Raw genomic sequence first — 21183 nt, forward strand, 5'->3', positions numbered from 1 at the left:
GCACGCGGGGGATTTGGGTGGGTGGGCTCAGCTGGAGTTAGTTCATGCTGAAAACCACATCCCTACCCAGTGTTTGTGAGTACTCTGTAATCCCACTGCAGAGCCTCTTTCTCAGAATGACAGGCGTTGTTCCCGATCCCCCAGGTTGCTCCACTACCCCAGCTTCTCCGGGCCTGAGGGAGAGAAGGGAAAAGGTATGAGTGGAAAGAGTCAAGCAGATCACATTCAAGAGCATGTCAAACGAATCCTCCCTTTGCTTTTCTCAGGCCACGTGACAAGTTTGGTTCTTTTGTTAAAGAGAACCAGGAGTGTGAATTATCACAGGATGTGGTCAGGGAAAGGGATTCCTGGCCAAGTTGGTGGTGTAGCTCTCTGCTTTGAGACTCCCTTTCCTCCCCCACCCCACAAACACACAGTAATGATAAAGAAAAGTACAAAGATACAGCCATGCGCAAAAATACATGACTTTTCTTCCAAGGAATAGAAAGAAAAAGCACCAAGCAGAGGCTGGATTCCGGGGTCAGAGCACAACAGAGGAGGTGGGAGACTGATTCCAAAAGGTAACGAAGTAAACGTGGCTCATGGGATGTGTGGGTCCAGAGCCAGGCTTTTTGCTAGAAGCCAGGGACTGAAACTAGGTTGCCTTCCCCCATCCCCCATCTACTACCTACTGCACAAGGAACCGCAAACAGCTATCACCCCCATACACCTTTCTGGTTGCAAACAGAGATGACACCATCTCACAGCAGGACCTGTGCCGAGCCACCCTTAGGCCTGGCAACTGGCTCCTGGGTAACTCCGTATCACCATGGGGCAGGAACCCAAGACCCCAGTGTAAGAACCAACTGGGAATCCGGGGAACCTGAGGATAGAACCAACCGTAAAGCTGTGAGATGGGAAGGAGTCGGGACAGGAAGAGAGAAGACAAAACAAGCAAGCAAAGGTCTCCTCCTCAAGATGAGCTCACCAACGAAAGTTCCAAAACACTCAAAATTAGTATGAAAAACAACAGCCAACTAATCTACCTTGTGCAGACGAACCCACTGCAGAGAGACTGAAAACAATAGAGTCATCTGACGAGGATTTAAACAGAACATGTTTAAAATCTTTAAAGCAATGAATAACAGAGTCACATATATAAAAAAGAAAATATGAAACAAAAACAAGTATAAATAAAATGAGAATATTTGAATATGGAAACTGCTAAAAAATTACTGAAGGTCAACGTTAAGAACGGAAAGCGGGGCATGACTTCAGATGTATTTCGATGTTATGAAAAGCGTAAGAGTGAATGCTATGAACAACTTTATGACAAAAACTGACGACTTTATGTCAAGTGGATACTTTTATGGAGACATTTAAAAAACTGACCTCATGTACATACAGACTAATAACCATTAAGACACAGAATCAGCCCTGGCTGGTATGGCTCAGTGGATTGAGTGCCAGCCTGTGAACCAGAGGGTCGCTGGTTCAATTCCCAGTCAGGGCACATGCCTGAGTTGCAGGCTAGGTCCCCAGTAGGGGGCATGTGAGAGGCAACCACGCATTGATATTTCTCTCCCTCTCTCCCTTTCCCTCTGTCTAAAAATAAATAAATAAATAATCTTAAAAAAAAAAAGACACAGTGTTACATTTTAAAACTTCTCCCCTTCCCTCACACATTCCCACTTTTAATCTCTAATCACATGCCTTGCAACTCAAACCCCCTCAAAGACAAAAGGACCAAATACTTTTTAAGAAAAGTTCAAGAGACACGTAATTCCTACTTTATTACAATTCATTTCAGAAAATAGTAAAAAAAAAAAAAGGAAAGCTGCCCAACTCATTTTATGAGACATGTATAATATTGATAAGTGAGCAAGGATGTTACAGGAAAAGATACTCTCAGTTTTGAATACAGGTGTGTAAATTCTAAATAAAACAGTAGTACATTTCATCAGCATTTAATCAAATAATGCGTTGCAATCAAGATGGGTTTATTCCAGCAATGCAAGGATATTTCAGCAGCAGAAAATCAATCCATATAAATCGCTGTATGAACCCATATCAAGGGGAAAAATTATTTCAACAGGCAGACATATTACCTGATAAAATTCAATACTCGTTCATAATAAAACCTCTTAACAGTGAAATAGAAAACAAAAAGTAGAAATAGAAAAATGCTTAGCAATAGAAATAGAAGGAAAGAAGGAAGCTGCCTTACCCTGATATATCTACCACACTCCCACACAGCAACCATTAGTGGGGTAACATTAGAATATTCTTCTTAAAGTCGGGAACGAGCAAAATTGCTTGCTACCGCTGCTACTATTCAACACTGTAAAAATGGAGATTTCAGCTGAACGCAGTAAGACAAGAAAAAGAAACAAATTATAAGAATTGGAAAGAAAAGGACAAAAATCATCATCATTTGTCTAAGAGACTCTATACATTAAAAAAATCATTAATAAGAGTGAAACAAGGATGTGGTTTATAAGTTCGACATTCAAAATTACCAACGCCCTTTATACTAGCAACCATCAGTTAAATGTAGAAGAAAAAGATCCAGTCCACAATAACAATAAAAATACAAGGTACCTAAGACTAAATCCCATAAAATATGTGCAATTCCTTTACAAATGAAATCACAAAATAAACTACTGGGGGCTCTGACCAGTGCGGCTCAGTGGGTTGAATGTCGTCCCGCAGAGCGAAAGGAAGCCGGTTCGATTTCAGGTCAGGGCACGTGCCTGGGTTGTGGGGTTGGCCCCTGGTCAGCATGCATACAAGAGACAACAGATCGATGTTTCTCTTTCTCTTTTTCCCTCCCTTCCTCTCTCTCTAAAATAAATAAATATTTTAAAAAATAAATTACTGAAGAACCAATGGAGACTACAATATAGTGAGGTCTACTGAACTCATTGTTGGGAATATTCAACTTCATAATACTGCGAATTCATCTCTAATTAATTAAATTCTACAAAATTCTAATCAGAATCTCAAGGCACTTTAGAGGATCTTGAGGAGCTGACCCAAAAATTCTAATGGAAGAGTAAAAGACCAAAAAGAACTTTACATTAAAAAACTTTTATCAATGAACTACAGTCATCCCAGAGTACAGGATATATCCCTACTAGATAGCAGACCTATTACAAAGTGTATCAGAACACTATGGAATTCGCCCAGCAGTAAACAGGTCAGTGCCACCGAAGAAAGCCCAGATTCAGGCTCCTGCGCTTGTGAAGCTTGGTGTGTGGTGGAGGGCAATGCAAGCCAGGGAGGACGAAGGGGTTATATGGGGTTGGAACAATTTGCTGTTCATAAAACAAAAGATTAGATCTCCATCATATGCCTAAAAAATAAAATAAAAATAATTTCTATGTAGTTCAGCTATTTAAATGAGAAAGCAAACACATACATCTTTGGAAAAAATACAGAATATCTTTCTGGCTTTAGTGTAGGGAAGAATTTCTTGAACAAGGCTCAAAAAAGCAAAAACTAGAAGAAAACAATGAGTCAATTTTACTACAGTAGAAGATAAAGCTCTCATACAACAAAAGGCCCCAGGAACAAAATCAAAAGACAAGCCGTGGGCTGACGGAACGTCGGGATCTGGAGCTTCATACCATACGGTGTGAAAACTTATGAAAAGTTCCAAAAATATATAACATCACACTGTATGCATTGTGTGTGTGCTTGGGGGGGGGGGGGCGGGGATAGAAATCTACATATGAAATGTACAAAAGCAGGGAGAAACACATGTGACTGTGGTTGCTGGAGGCGGGGAGGGTCCGAGGTTATGATTTGCATCAGGTCTGTAACACTTTGCCTTTAAAACAAACCTGAAGCCCTTTAAAAAGCTTTTTGGGGATTTTCTTAGGCTTATTTTATTTATTTTTGAGACAGTTCTATTAAACCAATATTTTAAATCATTGTCCATAATATTTCTCTCTATTTTAAATAATTTATGTTTTGAATAAAATTATTTGAATAGAATAGATTATATTTTAAATATGTAGGTAGTATATATTTTTAAATGCCAAGCAATTCAAACTTCTAAATACATAGAAAGTAATACCATGAAAATACTTCTTCCCACCCCTGTCCCCAACGACTTGGTTTCCTCCCAGGAGGCAACTAATATTAGCAACTTATTTATTTTGTCCATAATTAAGCAATTATGGAAATACATTCTTTTCTCCCCTTTTTTTCTTTTACATAAATGGTAGCTTACTCATCTCTCTCTTCTGTACCTTGCTCACATCTTGGAAAGCATTTTGTATCAGAATTTAAAAACCCTAACCCTTCTGCTTCCCTCCTCCCACCTTCCAGAACATTCCACCTCTAATGTTTTTGTCATTGCAAAAAACAAGAGCAACAACAAATGTCATTTCACACAGATGTAAGTGTCTGTAGGATCATTTCTAGACATGGAATTTCTGGCCCAAACAGTGCACACTTAGAATGTTAATAGTGCCAATTCCTCCAGAAATGTGCCCCGCCGGCCCCATTTGTCAGAATGTCTGTTTTCCCGTTCCTTGGCCAGTACTTTTTGATATAGATGTAGTTTTCATTTGCATTTTTCTTAGTGGGATCCTGAGCATGTATTTTAGTGGCTAAAAGTCTTGCCAAACTTAATTTCTTGTGATTTGTGCATTTTCCACTGGCTTATCAGGTGTTCTTTAGTTACTGGCTCTCAGGTGCTGTGAGTAAAGTTAGACCTTTCATGTTAATGCGGGTTAAAGAAATTTTTCCCAACTTGTTTTTTTTTTCATTTAACTTTGCGTACGGTGGGTCTCTGCCTCAAAAACGCTATAAAATTTTATGTATATTATGTGTTAGTCTTTTCTTTATGGCTTCTAGGTTTTGTGTTATATTTAGAAAGACCTTATACTCCATTGTTATTTTTAAACTACATTTTTTTCTAGTACTTAAAACATTAGATATTTGATCTATTGGGAACTTATCTTGGTACAAGCTATGAGACAGATTCAACTGCTCATGTCCACATAGCTACAGTCATCCCACACGGCTTCTTAAATAATCCACCTGTTCCCCCCTTAATTTGAAAAGATACCTTTATCACAAGGCAAAACTCCAACGTGTTTATTTCTGGAATTCCAATTTGATTCCATTGATATGTCTATTCATGCCCCAGTACCATTCTGTTTTTATTCCTGTTACTCTTCCTTATTAAAATGTTGCCATTCATTAGGTCTTTCTCAAAATAAGCACAACCGTGTAACAAGTGGAAGTGAGCAATATTAGAGCAGCGTGTCCTCGAACTGCTTTCCACCACACAAAGCTAGCTGTCAGGAGCCATATCTGAGCTGCTACTTTGATGGAGCCTCAGCCTCGGTCTCAGAGGGGATCTGGATCCCACCAATAGCGCTACAGGATGCCACCATGCAGCACCAGGGGCAAGGGCCATACCTGGTCCAGGGTCATATAACTTGGGGAGGACAGGATGGCGGATGGTCACTGGAAACTTGGCTACTGAGGACTTGGACTCCAGACTCACTGCAGAGAGAAAAAGGGTCAGAGAGGTCAGCACCGCGTCTGGGTCCCTCTCCATGCTATGCAGGGAAGCCCATGCAAGACGGAGATGAAGGTTTGGTAGACAACGTCCTGGCTGGGATGAGATTGAGGACCTAATGGAGTCCACAGCATTCTGGCTCCTGACTTACTGTGTGTCCCTGCCGAGACCTGCTGAGTGTTCCTCAACTCACACTTCTTGCCCTTGTTAGAATCTGGTGGGGTAGGGTGGCTGCGGAGTCAGAGGGTATGAATTAAATTTGACTTTGCCACTTATTATCTGAAACGCCTTGGGCAAACCACTCAATCTCCTCCAGCTACAAAACCAGGATGATACTACCTGCCCTCTTTTAATTCACACGGTCATTTTGTGAAAGGAAATGTTTGAGAGCCTGAAGGTGGGGAGAAGCCACTCTGTAGCATGTGGTCATGGGTAATCTGTCCTACGTTTCATTTCTTTATGTGAGTGTCCTGGGAATGCCAGGCCAAAGGGAAAGGGGTGACTTCAACTCATTCACAAAGAAACCGGGCTCCCCTGAGGAATTCTGGGGAATTCCTAGAGTTGGGGTTGAGGGGTTGATTGGAGAGGAAGAGTTGAAGCCATTGCCCTTGGGACAAGGCTTTTCCCCACATCCTTTTCGTGTTAACACCCAGGCCAATAAACGGATGCATTGACTGGGTCCTTCCTCTACCACAGCCAAAGGCTTCTGCTTTGAGAACTAGAGACTAGGGAAAAGAATTGAATGGTTTCCAGGTACACAGCATGAAAGATCTGTCCTCACAGAGAGGCGAGCAGCATTTCACCTGTCCTTTCCTTGAGTCCCTTCTTTGGGGTCAATGGCAATATGGGGATAGTATTGGGTACAGTAATTCAGAAGTTAGGTGTCTAGGGTTAGAAACAGGAGCAAGGGCAGCATCTGAAATGCAGGCAGGCTGCTGGGAGGAGAGAGACCTTGAGAGCACCTAGCCGCGTTTCCAGCTCCCTGTTCGCCATCCAAGCACAGGCTCTCACCCACATCCACCTTGTGGCGCTGGTACACCATGCTGGTGTAGGTCACGTGCTGGAGGATGAAATTCAAAAGCTTCCGGTCCCTGGTCGAAATGGTCAGCTGCTTCTGGCCTCTGCCCTGCACCACGCTGTCTGGGACGTCCACGAGGGTGTGGAATGTCCCCAGAGAAGCAGTCAGGGTGACCTAGGGTGGGTGAAGTACAAACAGGCTGAATGCAAGGAAGGGCACACACCCAGCATGGCCAGCAGGCAGGGCGAACGTTGGGGTGAGAGGAGAGGCGTCATGGGCACCCCAGAAGCTACAGTCTCAGTCCAGCTGAGGAGCATCAAACCCTGGGGCCCGGTGCGTCCAAGCCGTTTCCTTTCTTCTCTCCTTGTCTCGTGGCTTACAGGATACCATTTTTCTAGGTTTCTTCTTACTCCCTCGGGCTGCTCCTTTCGACTTCGGTTTGCCAACCCCTCCCCCTCTTCTGGGCCTCCAAATGGAGTTTTTCAGGGCTTGATTCTGTGCCCTTTGCCTTCTTATTCTAACACCTTCTTGCTAGAAGATTTCATCCACTCCCAAGGCTTTAAACACCCACCCATGTGCTGATGGTTTCAAAATGTCTGTCAACAGCTCTTCGCTTTCTGACACCCAACTGCCTGGTTGGTTGCCCTGCTTGGAAGCTTCACAAGCAAATCCAGCTGATGTCTTCAAAACTGAAGTATTGATTTTTCTCTATAAAGCTGTTTGCACCCTCTCCCTGGTTCTCCCTGCCTTGGGAATGGCACCTTCGTCCATTCAACTGCTCAAGTCCCCCAGTGGAAATCTTTGCTGTTCTTCTGTCCTTTCCCTCACACTTGCAGCCAATCGATTCACCCATCCTATCAGTTCTACCTTCAAAATATAGCTGGAATCGGTCTACTTCTCTTCATCCCCCTTACTACTCTCTAATGCCACTCTCCTCTCTGGCCTTCTTGTCTTCTGCAATGGCCAGTTGTCTTTGTGCGAAGTGGACTAGAATATGTCACTGCTGCTGAAAATACTTCAGTCAGTCAATGGCTACTTCCTGAGATCCAAATCACCGGCACCTTGCCTTCAAGAAGCTCATGGTCTACCGAGGAAGACAGGCAATGCGTATATAATAACACATAATAAGGTAGTTCAGGCACAGAGAGTGCCGCGAAGAAGACCCCAGAGCATGGAGAACGTGACAGAAGCAGGTGCAGGGGGCTTAGCTGGGGGAGGGGGCAGAGGAGGCCCCCGCAGGGTGAGGTAGCTTTGCTCACTCATCACCCCTTCCAACCTCTGTGTAAGACGCACAGGTAAGGAAACTACCACTACATTTCCCATGCTCCTTTTTAGTTAGGGTTCTCAACGTGACATTTGTCCCACCAGTCAGATGTACCTGCAGAAGACCTTGATTTGGAGCTTTGTTAAGTGGGGAAAGCAGGGCAGGGCACGGACACCCATCTTGGTGGCGCTAACCCTGACAGAGGCAGCGCCACACAGGAGCCACGGCTGCGGCGGCAGCTGCTTCTTGCAGAAGCAGCAGCTGCGTCTGTGGCGACTCAGGGCTTTGGCGTGGCCTTGGAAGTCCTCCCTGGAACTCCAGCCACTCCTATGGCTGGAAAAAGTGTGCCTTCCATGGGCACCCTTTCCCCCACCCCCCACCTCAGACTGGTGTCTGATATGCAATCCGGATGGGGGCTCTGCCAAAATCTGAGACTGGGGGAGGGGGCATGGGCCGTGAGTCAAGGACAGGATGCCAAGTGCACAAAAAGACTGGGAAAGGGACTCTTGCCTCGTAGATGGTGGCGTTGGGTCCATCAAACTGGAGACCTGCAGGATGCAGACAAGAGGACAAAAAAGAAAACAGTATCTGAGAGGGTTCCAAAGGCTCTCTGCGTCGCCCACCTTCCCGGCTGACTCCACATCCTTTCAGAGTCCCTTTAAGGGTCCCCTCCTATCCAGGGTATTTGCTGACACACTCCCCTCTCCCCAGGGTTCTGTTAGATGCTTCCCATGGTCCTTCCAGTGGTTCTAAAGCCTCTGATGCCTATCGTCAGCTTAGGTGGGTGCTGTGAGTTCACCCAGTCCCTTCCAGGGATCTCTGTAACTGAAGGGAAGGCAGGAAACAATCCTGGTAGGAGGCACCTAGAGCAGTCAAATTCATCAAGACAGAAAGCAGCCCTGGCTGGTGTGGCTCAGTGGATTTGGTGCCTGCCTGTCCACCAAAGGGTCGCTGGTTCGATTCCTGGTCAGGCCACATGGCTGGGTTGCAGGCCAGGTCCCCGGTTGGGGGTCTGCAAGAGGCAATTGATCGATGTAGTATCTCTCACACATTGATGTTTTCCTCCCTCCCTCCCCTCTCTCTAAAAATAAATAAATAAATGATATCTACAAAAATTCCTTTCAGAAGACAGAAAATAGAATGGCGGTTGCCAGGAGTGGGGGAGAGGGAGTTGATGTTGTATGTACAGAGTCCCAGGGGGACGACAAACAAACGCTGGAGATGGAGGGGGGGCGACAACCGCAGAACAGCGTGAGCGTGCCTGACGTAACAGAACTGCACGCCCGAAAATGGTTAGAATAGTGAACTCTGCTCTGTATACTTCGCCACAAGGAAAAGTGAGTCATCCAAAGTGTCACATCGCCTTTAAATGACTATTCAAACACACCAACCTCAAATGTATTTACTTTAGCATTTACCTCTTTTTTTATAATATGACTAATTCAAGTTCTAATTGAAACGTATCTTCCCTAGTGCCCACAGATAACTTTCTAAACTCATCTGTGAAATTGGCAAAATAATATTTACCTCACAAAGCTGTGATGTTGAACTAGAGGAGTGTGTGAAAATCCCTCCCCCCACCCGCCCCGAGCAAGTCCCTGCTCAGGACAAGGAGATTTATAATTGTTTAAAAACCGAATAAATGCTTCATTTCTAGAAAACAGTGGTGTTTGTGTCTCAGCCAGAGCCCCCCTCGGTGATCTTCCCGCAGGATGGGGCTGTCAGGGTCCCCGTGCGTGCAGCAGGGTCCCCAGAGAGCCAGGTCCAGTGTGGATACTTCCTTCCTCGGATATGATGCCCTGAGCAGAATTGAACTGGCGTCCCTCTCACTTCACAGACGTCGCCCAGCCCACTGAGCCGCACCAGTCAGGGCACAGGCCTAAGAGTTTTGATCAATATAAATATTCCACTCCCTGGAGATGAGCTCATGCTTTGTCTGCTCCCATGATGCTGTAGGACACCAAAAGGCCAATTATGTCCTAAGACTCCTTGGGGCACATGGATATCTGTCCCCTTCTGTGTTACCTCATAGCCCCCGGGAGGTCACAGCTACTAAGGGTGATCTCCAGTGGTGGAAAGAGTGACATTAACATTAAATGAAATCCTGCCAAACTTCTTGCCCTGTGCTGGGTACACAGCAGGGACTCAATTTATGACTGTTCCCTTTTGTTGCTTCCTTTTCCTTAAGAAGGAGTAAGAAAGTTGTTCGGTTCTCTCAGATGGGGACGCACCTACCTGGGATAGGAACAGTATGCAGAGGCATCACCTCCACCCCGTGGACCGGGTACCCAAAGGGGAGGTTGGGCGGAGCCAGCAGGGGCGGTGGGCGTGGCAGCCCTTCTCTGCAGGGAAACGGAGAGTTAGCAGCTGCCCTCACACCAGCGGCCCAGGTCGGTTCCTAAAGTGGTGCCTCTGCCCAGAGCTTGCTGCTGCTGCCAATGGGGAGAACTGGGAAGCAGATTGTCCCCCTCTCCCCTCCATCCCCTCTCCTTACTCCCAGCCTCCAATGCCACAAGGGAACTGAGGCAGTTTACAACAAAGAGCTTACAAAAATAAAAATCACGGGCTGGGTGGAGGTGGGTAAATGGGGACATTTGTAATGGTATCGACAATAAAAATGAACATCACGACCAGCAAAAGAGAAACGAAATAATCAGGCCACGTGGGCCAACCCTGGGGCTGGCTTGTCCTGGCAAGGGAAAGCCAATCGTGGTTGAATTTTGAGGAATTTTGCAAGGCAGTTGTGAAAGAGCCAATTCATAAAATTTAAATTATATACACTCGAAATGAAACATAATGTAATGCCAAAAAAGGTAATAAACACTCAGAGCACATCACTTCTTAATTATTTTGCGATTCCTGCTCTTGAGGTGACTAACATCTGCCTGGGGATTTGCACAGTGTAGCTGTTACAGGACGGCGACCGGCTGTGCATGCCTTCCCCGCCTGGCGATCAGTGACATTGGTCCGTAGCTTGAAACCCGCTACGGTGTGATGATCAAACCATGGAAACTGTCAAACACTGCAAGCAGCCATCAAAAGCTTCAAAACCCATTGTTAAGTGTTTACCACCACTGTTCATACCTCCCCCTAGCATTATAAACGAACCCACACACCCTCTCACACACGAATATTCCCCCTGCTTTTAACAACACAAATGGTAGCACACTGTACACACTTTCTGTACCTTGCTTTTCTGTCATAATAAACTATTGAGCTTCTTCTCCATCGGTGTGTCTAGATCTAGGTGATTCTTTTTAATGCCTGAAACACTGTCCTCCCAACTGGTTGTACTCCTTCAAGAAGTGAGCCACACCCAGGCCTCTGCCTGAAGTCACACCTCACTTCGGGCCCCATTGTTCATTCCCTTCCTGACTGCCCGACCCTGGGCCCGACAGGGGACAAGAAAGAAAACAAAGCCCTGTTCCCCGGAAGTGGGGGACCCAGACCCAGGCAGCAACACTAGGAACTTGCTCAGTAACAGAGATGAGACCAGCTCCAAATGTCGCCATTTTTTGAAATATTTTATTTTAGAGAGAGGGGAAGGGAGAAAGAGAAGGAGAGAAACATCAACAGGTGGCTGCCTCTCAGTGCGCCCCCTACTGGGGACCTCTGGCCCCCAACCCAGGCATGTGCCCTGACTGGGAATCAAACTCGTGGACTTTTGTTTCATAGGTCAGCGCTCAACCCATTGAGCCACACCAGCCAGGGCTAGGTGGTGCCCTCTTCTTGACTGCTCCTTTTTCATTCCCAGAGCTGGAAGTGACTCTCCCTTCTAAGTTGTACCACGTTACTCCTTCTGACCGCTACCGAAATCTTGAGCTTTGACTTGAACTCCTGATTCCTCACAGTTTGCTGGCTGCAGTGCAGGGCCGCAGCCCGCCCACACTGGGCTCGGCTCGGTGCTGGGCTCGGCCCCTCTGCGATTGTGACGGGCGCGGCGGCCGTGGTGGGAATGAACAGACCCCGCAGGAGGGCCGCCGATTGTATCTTCTCCTTGCACCGCAAGCAGGATCTAGATCGGATTTCTCTTTGTACCTGCTGCAGCGCCTGTTCGGTGTTTTTCCAGGCCGATGCAGCGCTCTGAGGCCCCGGTAGGACCTGGCTACGTCTCTGCGCAGCTGCTTCCTTCCTGTCATGAGACCTGGTTCCCACTGATGTTTATATTGGGCTGTTTCTCGTTGCTGCTGTTCATACCCGAATTGTCAGGTATAATTTCAAGAAAGATGGGCATCTCCGCAGGTGAGGGAGGCGCAGGGAAAGACAAGGCCAGCTCCTTCGCTGTTTGGAGCCACGGCCTTCTCATAACGCCTGCTTCCCAGCTCTCTCCAGATCGGCTCCCCACGCCACGGCCCCGCGCCTCCCTATCTCGCCTCTGCCACCTCCTGCTCCCCCCCAACACACACACCCACGCGCGCGCCTGGCGCCTTGCACGGGGACGTGTTCCCTGCTTGACACAGCCGTGCCTTCTTTCTCCCGGCCGCCCGGACAGACACAGCCATCGCGCTGCCTAAACGCGCCCCAGGGTTGCCCTCCACCGCCTACGTGTTTCGCAGATGTCTGTTGACCCTGGTCTGGGCCGGGCACCTCGAGCCCCCACCAGGGACCTCCCGGAGACTCCAGCAGACAAGCGGTGGGGGCCGCCCTGCCCGGAGGCAGACCCGGGGCGTCAGGGCGCCCAGAGCCAGAGCCCCGGCTCTGCTTGGTGCGAGAGCTCTTCTCGCGCAGTGACGGGCACTTCGCTTACCATCCAACTGTGTCATCTCACTGGGGCTGCAAACCTGGTGCAGGTTAAGCCCTTCCATGGATCAACTCATGCTCACGAAAATTCCAGGCCTATGATTATCATCACGTACGGAGGAGGTTAAGCCGCTTTCCCAGGGTCCCCGCGCCGGGACGCGGAGGATGCGGGCCCCCGAAAGCAGCCAACACAGCCAACGCAGCCAGTGGGCCTCACTAGGCAGCACTGCCCGCTGTGAGCCCTGCTGCCGGGGTTCCAATCCCTGCCGGAATCCCCTGCGTGTCCCACCGGTTCTCTGACTTCAGGACTCCTCCCTGGTGGTGCTCCCATCTTTCTTCTGGGGAATCTTCCATGTGTCAAACCTGGACAGCGCCCAACTCACTCTTTCTCTTACGTGATTCCCAGCTGAGGCTCAGTCCCCCACCCGCGACTGTCCCTCAGGGAGGCATGGCCAACAGCTGCTCCAGCCCAACGAACACTTTCACCTTCCACCTGGCTGCTCGGCAGGTTTCCCTGCATGCCCTGTACCTTCACCACCACTTACTCTGCACAGAGGCCAGCGTGAGGCTTCCCAAATGTATCTCAGATAACCTGTCAGTCTTTTTAAACTGTTCACTTCTTTGTACTACCCAGAAAACAAAATGTACACTCCTCCTCCTGGCCTTCAACGGCCCTCCGGACTGGCCGCCTCCAGGCTGGCATACCCTGCCTTCCCCTGGCTGACTAGGCTCGGAGATCTGCTTTCTCGCCAGGCCACCAGCTGGAAAGGTCCACACTGGCTCTGGGCTCTGCAGCAACTCTTCTTTCTGAAATGCTTCTTCACAGGGGACCTGGGTAGATTCCTGCTTGATAAACAAGTCGGAGTTCAAAGTCACCTTCCTTCATGATCCCGTGAAATTTTATGGCATCAGCTAGCATCCTACCACAGTGTTTTCATTTATGTCTCCAACTAGCACTTCTAACCATCTAATATATAGGTGATTTATGTATTTCCTCATGTATATGTATTGCCCGTGAAGAACTATAAGGCGATGATATTAATAATAAACCACAACGCTAAGAGTAAGTAATCTTTTTGCAGTGCTTCGATGTGTCAGGCCCTTTTTTGGTTACTAGCTCTTCGCATGTCGATACCATTCACCTTACAATAAGCCTATGAAGGAGGTAGCCCTATCTAATTTTTCTTACAAGGTACTGAAGTACTATGAGGTTAAGTAGCTTGCCACCCAGCTTGTGTCAAAGTTAGAGTCCTTAATCACAGTGCTACTATTTTTAATCATAGCACACCTTCTATGACAGCTCATAAATCATTGTTAATTAATTAATTAATTAATTAATTAATTAATTAATTAATTGAAGGGCTTGTCCAGCCCTTAGGCAGTCTGTTGTATCTTAATTTCGCAGCTTGGTCATCCTACCACCTACAGATTTGGTGAGTTCCCAACATCCTTCCCACAAATTCCCTTTTGACTGAAGCCAGCCAGAATCAACTGCTGCTCTTTTCAATCAATAATCCTGGTCAGGACACCCCGAGCGTTTTAACTCTGCACCTTGCACGTAGCAGGGAGACAGTCTGTTCTGAGTGTAAATGAATAAGACAGTGCAACTTGCTGAGACCACAAAGCCACCTGCTCGGAGAGCCTGGGTGCGGGGAGGCTGTGCCCCAGCACCGCACCGAATTCCAACCGCCGCCGTTCCTCTGCTCCTTTATAATTATGCAACGTTTTATACAGGCGAAGTTTAGAAATCTTCATTTAAGGGCTATTTCCTCAGTTCTCTTTCATTGGTTTATTCCTAATAGTTCCTCCCAGGGATCCTGCAGAAGGGGAGCTCCTTCCTTCTCTCTTTGAACCCACGCTGTCAGGACAAAGCAGAGAGCTTTTGCCCTTCCTCGGGACTCCAGAGTCCTCACAGTCCACCCTACCTCCTCTGGAAGTGTTTCAGCTCAGCCTGCCTCCTCGCCTGCACAGCAGGGAGGTCTGTCCGGTCATAGGCCTTCTCAAAGCGGTAGCCCTGGTGTTCGGTTTCACACTGGCACTGGTTTTTCGGGAAGAGCCTAAAGTGAGCAAGAGGACGGAACATTACTGGGCGGGTGGGTTGGTGGGTGAGAGGGAGCCTGAGGCCTCCTCCAGCGTGTCATTCCGAGAATCTCCTTCCGCAGAAGCGGCACTGTCCCAGTTGGGCCGAGAGCCTGGAATCTCAGCAGTGGTCCCTGACAGAGACACAGGGAGCAGAGAGGAGGGAGACAGGGAGAAGGCCCCCCTCTCTTGAATTATCCCCTGCACCAAACTTCCTTAAACTGGAGTCATGGAAATGCCAGTGGCATTTCAGCCCCACCAGAAGAGGAGGCCAGAGGGACAAAAAGGCAGCAGTTAAATGAGCCCTCCAAGGTTTTAAGGGACTTTGCTGAGTGTTGCAGAGACCAGAGACTGTGCCCCGGAGAACAAGCCCTTCCCTGGTCCCACAGATGGGAATCATTTTAGCAACCAAAACTGGTTCAGGAAGGTAGAGAACCACCTGTAGCACAGGTACAAAAGGGCAGAGCAGACCATAGGAGGAGCAAGGGAGATGCCAGACCAAGGCGGAGAAGAGAGAGCAGGTGGTATCTCACCAGATTCCATCGTAGGTAAAGAGGTTCCTGAGATGTTTCTCGGACAGAAGCTTCGGCATAGGGACAGCCTGAGCAGGACGAGGGAGCTCTGGGTGGAGGCTGAACTCTTCATGAAGGTCCACCCCTCTGAGCATAAACAAAACCATACCAGCTCCTAAGAGGAAGATGAACATCTTGAAGACCCACGGAAATCTAGAGCTGTTAGGGCACAAAACAGCAAATTCCGTTAAAATATGTTTTTCCTGATGAGGTATTAAATGAGTTGATTGTGTAATGTATAAAGGAAATGTAACTTAAGGGGAATGTGAGTTACATTTATACTTTATACCATTTATCAAAATTTATTTCTGATAAATCGAAAAAAATCAAGTTGCAACAAAGAGACTCAGAAAAATCACAAATAAAATAATAGGCAAAAACATTCCAAGGGGAAAAAGTGAGTAAAGTTGGTAATATTAATGTGAGCACAGTTGAACTCAAGGCAGAAAAAAAAGTATTAAATAGGACAAGCAGCACTTATAATTATCGAAAGCATGATCCACAAAACCGTGGTAGTGGCCATGAACTTTACTAAATAATAGCACTAAAAGAAAAATAATAATAATAGCACTAAAATACACAAAGCAAAGCTCTGCAGGTTATAAGAGAAGAAGGATTCAAAATACAAAAATAGCCATAGATTCTAACATTCCCACATCTAACATCTAACATGTTCACATCTTAGTCCTTAACAGATCAAGTCTCAAAAATACATAAGAGCAATTAAGTGATAGAATTCGTATTCTGTGAAAGAGCTCTTAGAACATTTACAAAAATTGGCCACATATTTGGACACAAAGAAAACTGTAATAAAGTAGAATTTTTCAGATCATATACTTAACAGTTAATCAGTTACCTACTAAAAACTCCCTCCCTCAACAACATGGAAATTTAAAAACAAAACCAAAATACCTTCCAAAGCAACTCTTGAATCAAGGACAAGAGCAGAACAAGAATATAAAGATAATAAAGACACTACATACGAAACTATGGAATATGCTAAAATTACATGAAGAGGAAAATTTGAAGCTTTAAATACAAATGTCCAATCACAAAACAAAACAAAAAAAAATATTGAACAGTGAAGTAATAAGTTTGAGAAAGGACAACAAAATAAGTCTAAGAAAAGTAGAAACAACTTAGTTACAATGCAAGTAGAAAGTGATAAAGTAGAAAAAACCTAAAATTGAATCATTGCTAAATCTAAGCACTGAATAGGCAACTTTGGGGAGAGCTGCTAGTTTATAACCTCCCTTCTTTAAGACTTTTCTCCTGAATCACGAAGAGGACACCTACAAGCCTAGCTGGTATTACATGATATGCCCTGGTCGTGGTTGACCCAACTAAGGATGAACACCTGAACTGGGTCAGTGAACCAGGAATTTTTCCCCAGGAATTGGGAAGCAGAGATGGTGGTTGGCTTATCCTGGGCCCCTGAACTGAGAAGAAAGGGGAGAAGGATGCAAAGAGAAGAAAGCGAGACACAAGAGAAGCCTAGGTCTTGAATACCTAGATGAAAGAGGTAACTTTCTAAAAAAACACAAATGATATAAATAGACCTCTAAATTGGAAAAAGAAAAAAAAGTGAGGAAGTTCTTGAAGGCCCATGCAACCCCCACCCCTTTCAACCAAGTCCCAAATCCATGTTTCAAAAGTAAACAATTCCAGCCTGGTTTACAAAACAGCTTTACAGGGATACAAGAATAAGTAGTTAGGAATAATGGTGGGTTACCCAAGGTCGGTTGACATTAATTCAACACTGACTGTAATTCCTGATTTGGAGTATGGTGAAGAAGGAGATTTTATTCACTGCAAATGGCTCGATTGTGACCCAGCAGGGCTGGGAAAGAGAGCTGTGGTTTGGTGGCCTTGGGACCAGCCCCTGTCTGCTCTGCCCGGCACTGGTCTGCTCCACTGTGCTCCTATAAGACGTCTTTGGTATTTCAGCTTCAACTCCAGCCTGGGAAACAGTCTTCAGCGTTTGGTGGGAAGGGAGAATGTACTCCCAGAGCCAGAGGGAAGCTGACTTATGTAGACAGAAGTCCCTGCCTCTGGTCCAATAGTTTCTCTTCAGGATGCAATTACTTCATCTGTAAAAAATTATGCTGCTTATTCCATTATTGTCAGGAATAAGATAAGAATGCCCACTGTTATTATTTAACATCGTTGTGAAGGCACAATCAGTGCAGTAAAATTAGCTTATAAAGTACAAAAGATATGTAGAACAAGAGGAATAACAAGCATAATTTTTTTACAGATGAAATAATTGCATACTGGAAAACTAAAATGTATTAAATGAGAAACTATTAGAAATAGTAAGATTTTAGCAGGGTAGCTGGTTATGAATAAATGCATTTTCCACTTACTGATTTTAGAGAGAGAAATATCGATCTGTTGCTCCACCGCTGATGCATCCATTGTTTGGCTCCCTCACGTGCCCTGATGCGGATCTACCCCGCAACCCTGGTGCACTGGGACGGTGCTACAACTGGCTGAACCACCCGGTCAGGGCATAAATATTTCTAATAATAATTACTACTGTTACCATCTAATGACCACTACGTTCCAATCCTCTGCCAAGAGCTTCATGCGCATCATCTTATTTAATTCTCACAACAATATAAAGAGAGAGGTTCTGTTACGCCACTCAATTAACAGATGAGTTAGTGAGGCTTAAAGAGGAAAAGAAAATCGCTCAGTTGGTAAGCAGTGGATGCAGAATTCAGAACCGCCCTACTTCACGGTGTTCTACAAGCCAACAATGAGTCAAAATAGAATGAAAGAAGAGATCTAATTTAAATTAATGACGCAAAGGGACAGAATACCCAGGCAGCAGAAGCTGAAGAAGAAACACGTGGGACCTCTGTGGCAGACAGACTGTTAAGGTAACCCCCAAGAGGTCTCCTGGTCCTATTTGGACACTTAGCAAAAGGTTGTTGCTGTTCAGCATTTAAAATGTGCTTCTCATTAGTATCATTGGCCTTTCCTGAAATCGTACAGTCTTAAGTTAGGTCTTCTTTAAACCTCTTCCCATGCCAGAATCTTATTAACATAGAAGAAATTTAGAGAGATTAAGTACCAAGTTACCCAGCCCAATACTTATGTATTTTTAGTGTCATATAGAATTAAAGTCCCAGGAACGACGAACACACTAGATCTTCTGTAGTTTCTCCCTTCAGTCATTTCAAACGCAGAAAGAAGAGCCTGTACGGTTATCGGTCTGCTTGTTTTATGTGAAATCCCCCATGTTTGTACCCGTATAATTAGACTGATGCAAGCACTCGTTGGTGCTGGATTTTAACCAAGTCTCACAGTGCTTATTTTTGTCTTTCTAGAAATCTCATCTTGTGCTGTTATCGAAAACCTCCATTTTGAAAATCTGTTTTACAAAAAAAGAAAATCTACATCTTACAGAAGCACCTGTCTTTATTGGAGGGCCTGGGAAGAATGAGAGAGACTATTAATATTTTAAATAAAATGCTGCCTTTGTCCTGTGCAAAACATGTAGAATATATCCTTTGTACATAATTTTAGAAGGTAGTGATGCTTCGTTACTGCAGCTAAAACAAGATTTAATCATGAAATTTTTGAACATCTTGTAATGTTTTTATACCTTGGAAGTTGCTTACCACTATTGTTTTTTAAAGATATTTTTACTTGTTTTTGGAGAGAAACATCAGTCAGTTGCCTTCAGTACACGCCCTGACCAGGGACCGAACCCACAACCCAGACATGTGCCCTGACCAGGCATCAAACCGAGACCTTCCGGTTTGTGGGACCGTGCTCAATCAACTGAGCCACACTGGCCAGGGCTTACCGCTATTATTTTTGTTTGAAGGGTGATTATTTTCCCTTCCCAATTTTAAAGTGAGCTTCTGGTAATCAACTGAACAGACAATAATATATGCCTTTTGAGTTGTGTACTGTAATATTTGGATACTTGCTAATTTGTTTTATTATGTAATTGATAAAATGTGATGTATATTGATATTAGTTCAATCATATATTTATGCTGAGAATGTGTGGTTATAGTTCTTTGGGAGAAATAATTTCTCCAGTATGCATGCATCCCCTTGTTAAATCCTAGTGTGAGAGCTTAAACATCTAAAGAAAATTAATGAAATGCATTTTTTAAAAGATTTTATTTATATACTTTTAGAGAGAGGGGAAGGGAGGAGAAAAGGAGGGAGAGAAACATCAATGTGATGTGCAAGAGATGCATCGATCAGTTGCCACTCACACACCCCCAACTGGGGACCTGGCCCGCAACCCAGGCTCGTGTCCTGATGGGGAATCAAACTAGCAAAGTTTTGGTTCACAGGCTGGCGCTCAATCCACTGAGCCACACCAGTCAGGGCTAAACATAACTTTGAGGTAGCACTTAATGCCTATTAATAACCAAAAAGTTTTGGTGAGATCATGGACAAAACTGATATATACACACTGTTTTTGGATATTTGAGTCAGGAATTTTTGGTTGCAAGTAATGGAAACCCATTCAAATTCTCTATATAAATGACTATGAATTGTTTCAGTGTTTTATAGTAGACTAAGAGTACAAATAATATCACCCCTCTCTTTATTTTCCTTAAACTAAATTAAAATTGGCTATACTCCACCCTCTCTGTGATTAGTGGAAAGTCCAAAAGCAGTCTTATCAACTTCCACCTCCTCTACCTGCTCATCCAAGAGCCTCAGGGGCAAACGGAACTTCTGCCTCCTGTAACAGTAGACCATGCAATTCAGATCAACTTTCCCACTGATGACAGCTAGAAAAGCTGGACCCCCCCCAAAAAAAGAAAAGCTGGACCCAAAAAAATCTGCTTGAAGAGACCAGATGGTTGCCTACACAGTGAATTACTTAGATAGGATGCAAGGGATAATAGAGGTTAAGAGTGGAGACTACTTTTCCTCTGGATGTGTTTGCTGCTTCCTGGGAGGGCAGGTCATGGGCCAAGCATGCTTTTCTCAGCCTCCTGGGGTGAGAGGAATAAATGTTAACGTTCAAGATCCACCATGGGTGGAGGTGGGGATGGGGGTTCCTGGTGAATCCCCTTTGATTTGCATTAGAACTCCAGTGGGCTGGAGGACCTGGGAGAAGAGTGAATCAGAATCAGGTAAGCACTCCCAGGCCTGGCTACTAAGCTTCTTTGAAATGAGAAGTGAAGTGAATTGAATTCATCATCTCTTGAAGTAAACTGAGGCAATCCTACATCTCCAGTGCTTCTAGAGCCCAGCAGACCCAAACATAAGTCATCTCTGGGGTAAGGTATCCTATATTTCAGATTATTTCCACAAACTATTTTGTAAAGACCATGTTTTTAAGGAACATGTGGAGATAGGATGAGCTTTTTTTTGTATGAGGAATCTTTTTTTTTTTTATTTATTGATTTTTTTTAGAGAGATTGACTTGTTGTTCCGCTTATTTATGCAATCCCTGATTGATTCTTGTACATGCCCTGACCAGGGATGGAACCTGCAACCTTGGTGTATTGGGATGACTCTCCAACCAGCTGAGCTACCCAGCCAGGATGTAACATTTTTTTAAATGAGGAAATTAACACAATAAAAATGCAGGGCTTCCAATATTGGAATAATCAGACACCTGTCGTAAAATAAGTATGCTTATTCCCCCCAAAAACTGTAAGTTAATGATTGAAAATGTTAACACAGAATTGAAGAATATAAAAATAACCAGACAGAAGTTTTAGAAACAAAGATGACAGTTATGAAAACTTAGTGAATGAATTAAACAGGTAATTAAATAAGATTGGAAGACAGGTCAGAAGAAAACAGCCAAAATTAAAGATAGAGAAACAAAAGATTTTAAATTATTGAGAAGTAAAGACATAGAGGATACGGTGAGTAATGGAGTACTGGAAGAGATAGAGAATGGGGCAGAGTAATATTTGAAGAAAAAAAAAATGGTTGAAAACTCTCAAAACTAGTGAAAGACTTAAATCCATGCTTTCAAGAAGCTCTGTAAGCCACAA

General features: G+C 45.0%; 1 protein-coding gene across 4 annotated transcripts in view; it reads right to left on the minus strand.

Moving 5' to 3' along the window:
• Window positions 1-21183, minus strand: part of B4GALNT2 (beta-1,4-N-acetyl-galactosaminyltransferase 2 (SID blood group)) — a 39869-nt gene that overhangs the window by 9653 nt on the left and 9033 nt on the right. For 3 of the 4 annotated variants that reach the window (XM_053910539.1, XM_053910540.1, XM_045182233.3), the window contains exons 2-7: window positions 15153-15350; window positions 14466-14597; window positions 10036-10142; window positions 8311-8348; window positions 6530-6710; window positions 5416-5502 (exon numbers count right to left, since the gene is read on the minus strand). In XM_053910539.1, coding sequence (XP_053766514.1) covers window positions 5416-5502; window positions 6530-6710; window positions 8311-8348; window positions 10036-10142; window positions 14466-14597; window positions 15153-15325 — 718 coding nt within the window. In that variant the 5' untranslated portion in view covers window positions 15326-15350. The remainder of the gene's footprint in view (window positions 1-5415; window positions 5503-6529; window positions 6711-8310; window positions 8349-10035; window positions 10143-14465; window positions 14598-15152; window positions 15351-21183) is intronic. The other variant, XM_053910541.1, reaches the window with a different exon arrangement.

This window comes from Desmodus rotundus, chromosome 9 (assembly GCF_022682495.2).
Source record: "Desmodus rotundus isolate HL8 chromosome 9, HLdesRot8A.1, whole genome shotgun sequence".
Taxonomy (NCBI): domain Eukaryota; kingdom Metazoa; phylum Chordata; class Mammalia; order Chiroptera; family Phyllostomidae; genus Desmodus; species Desmodus rotundus.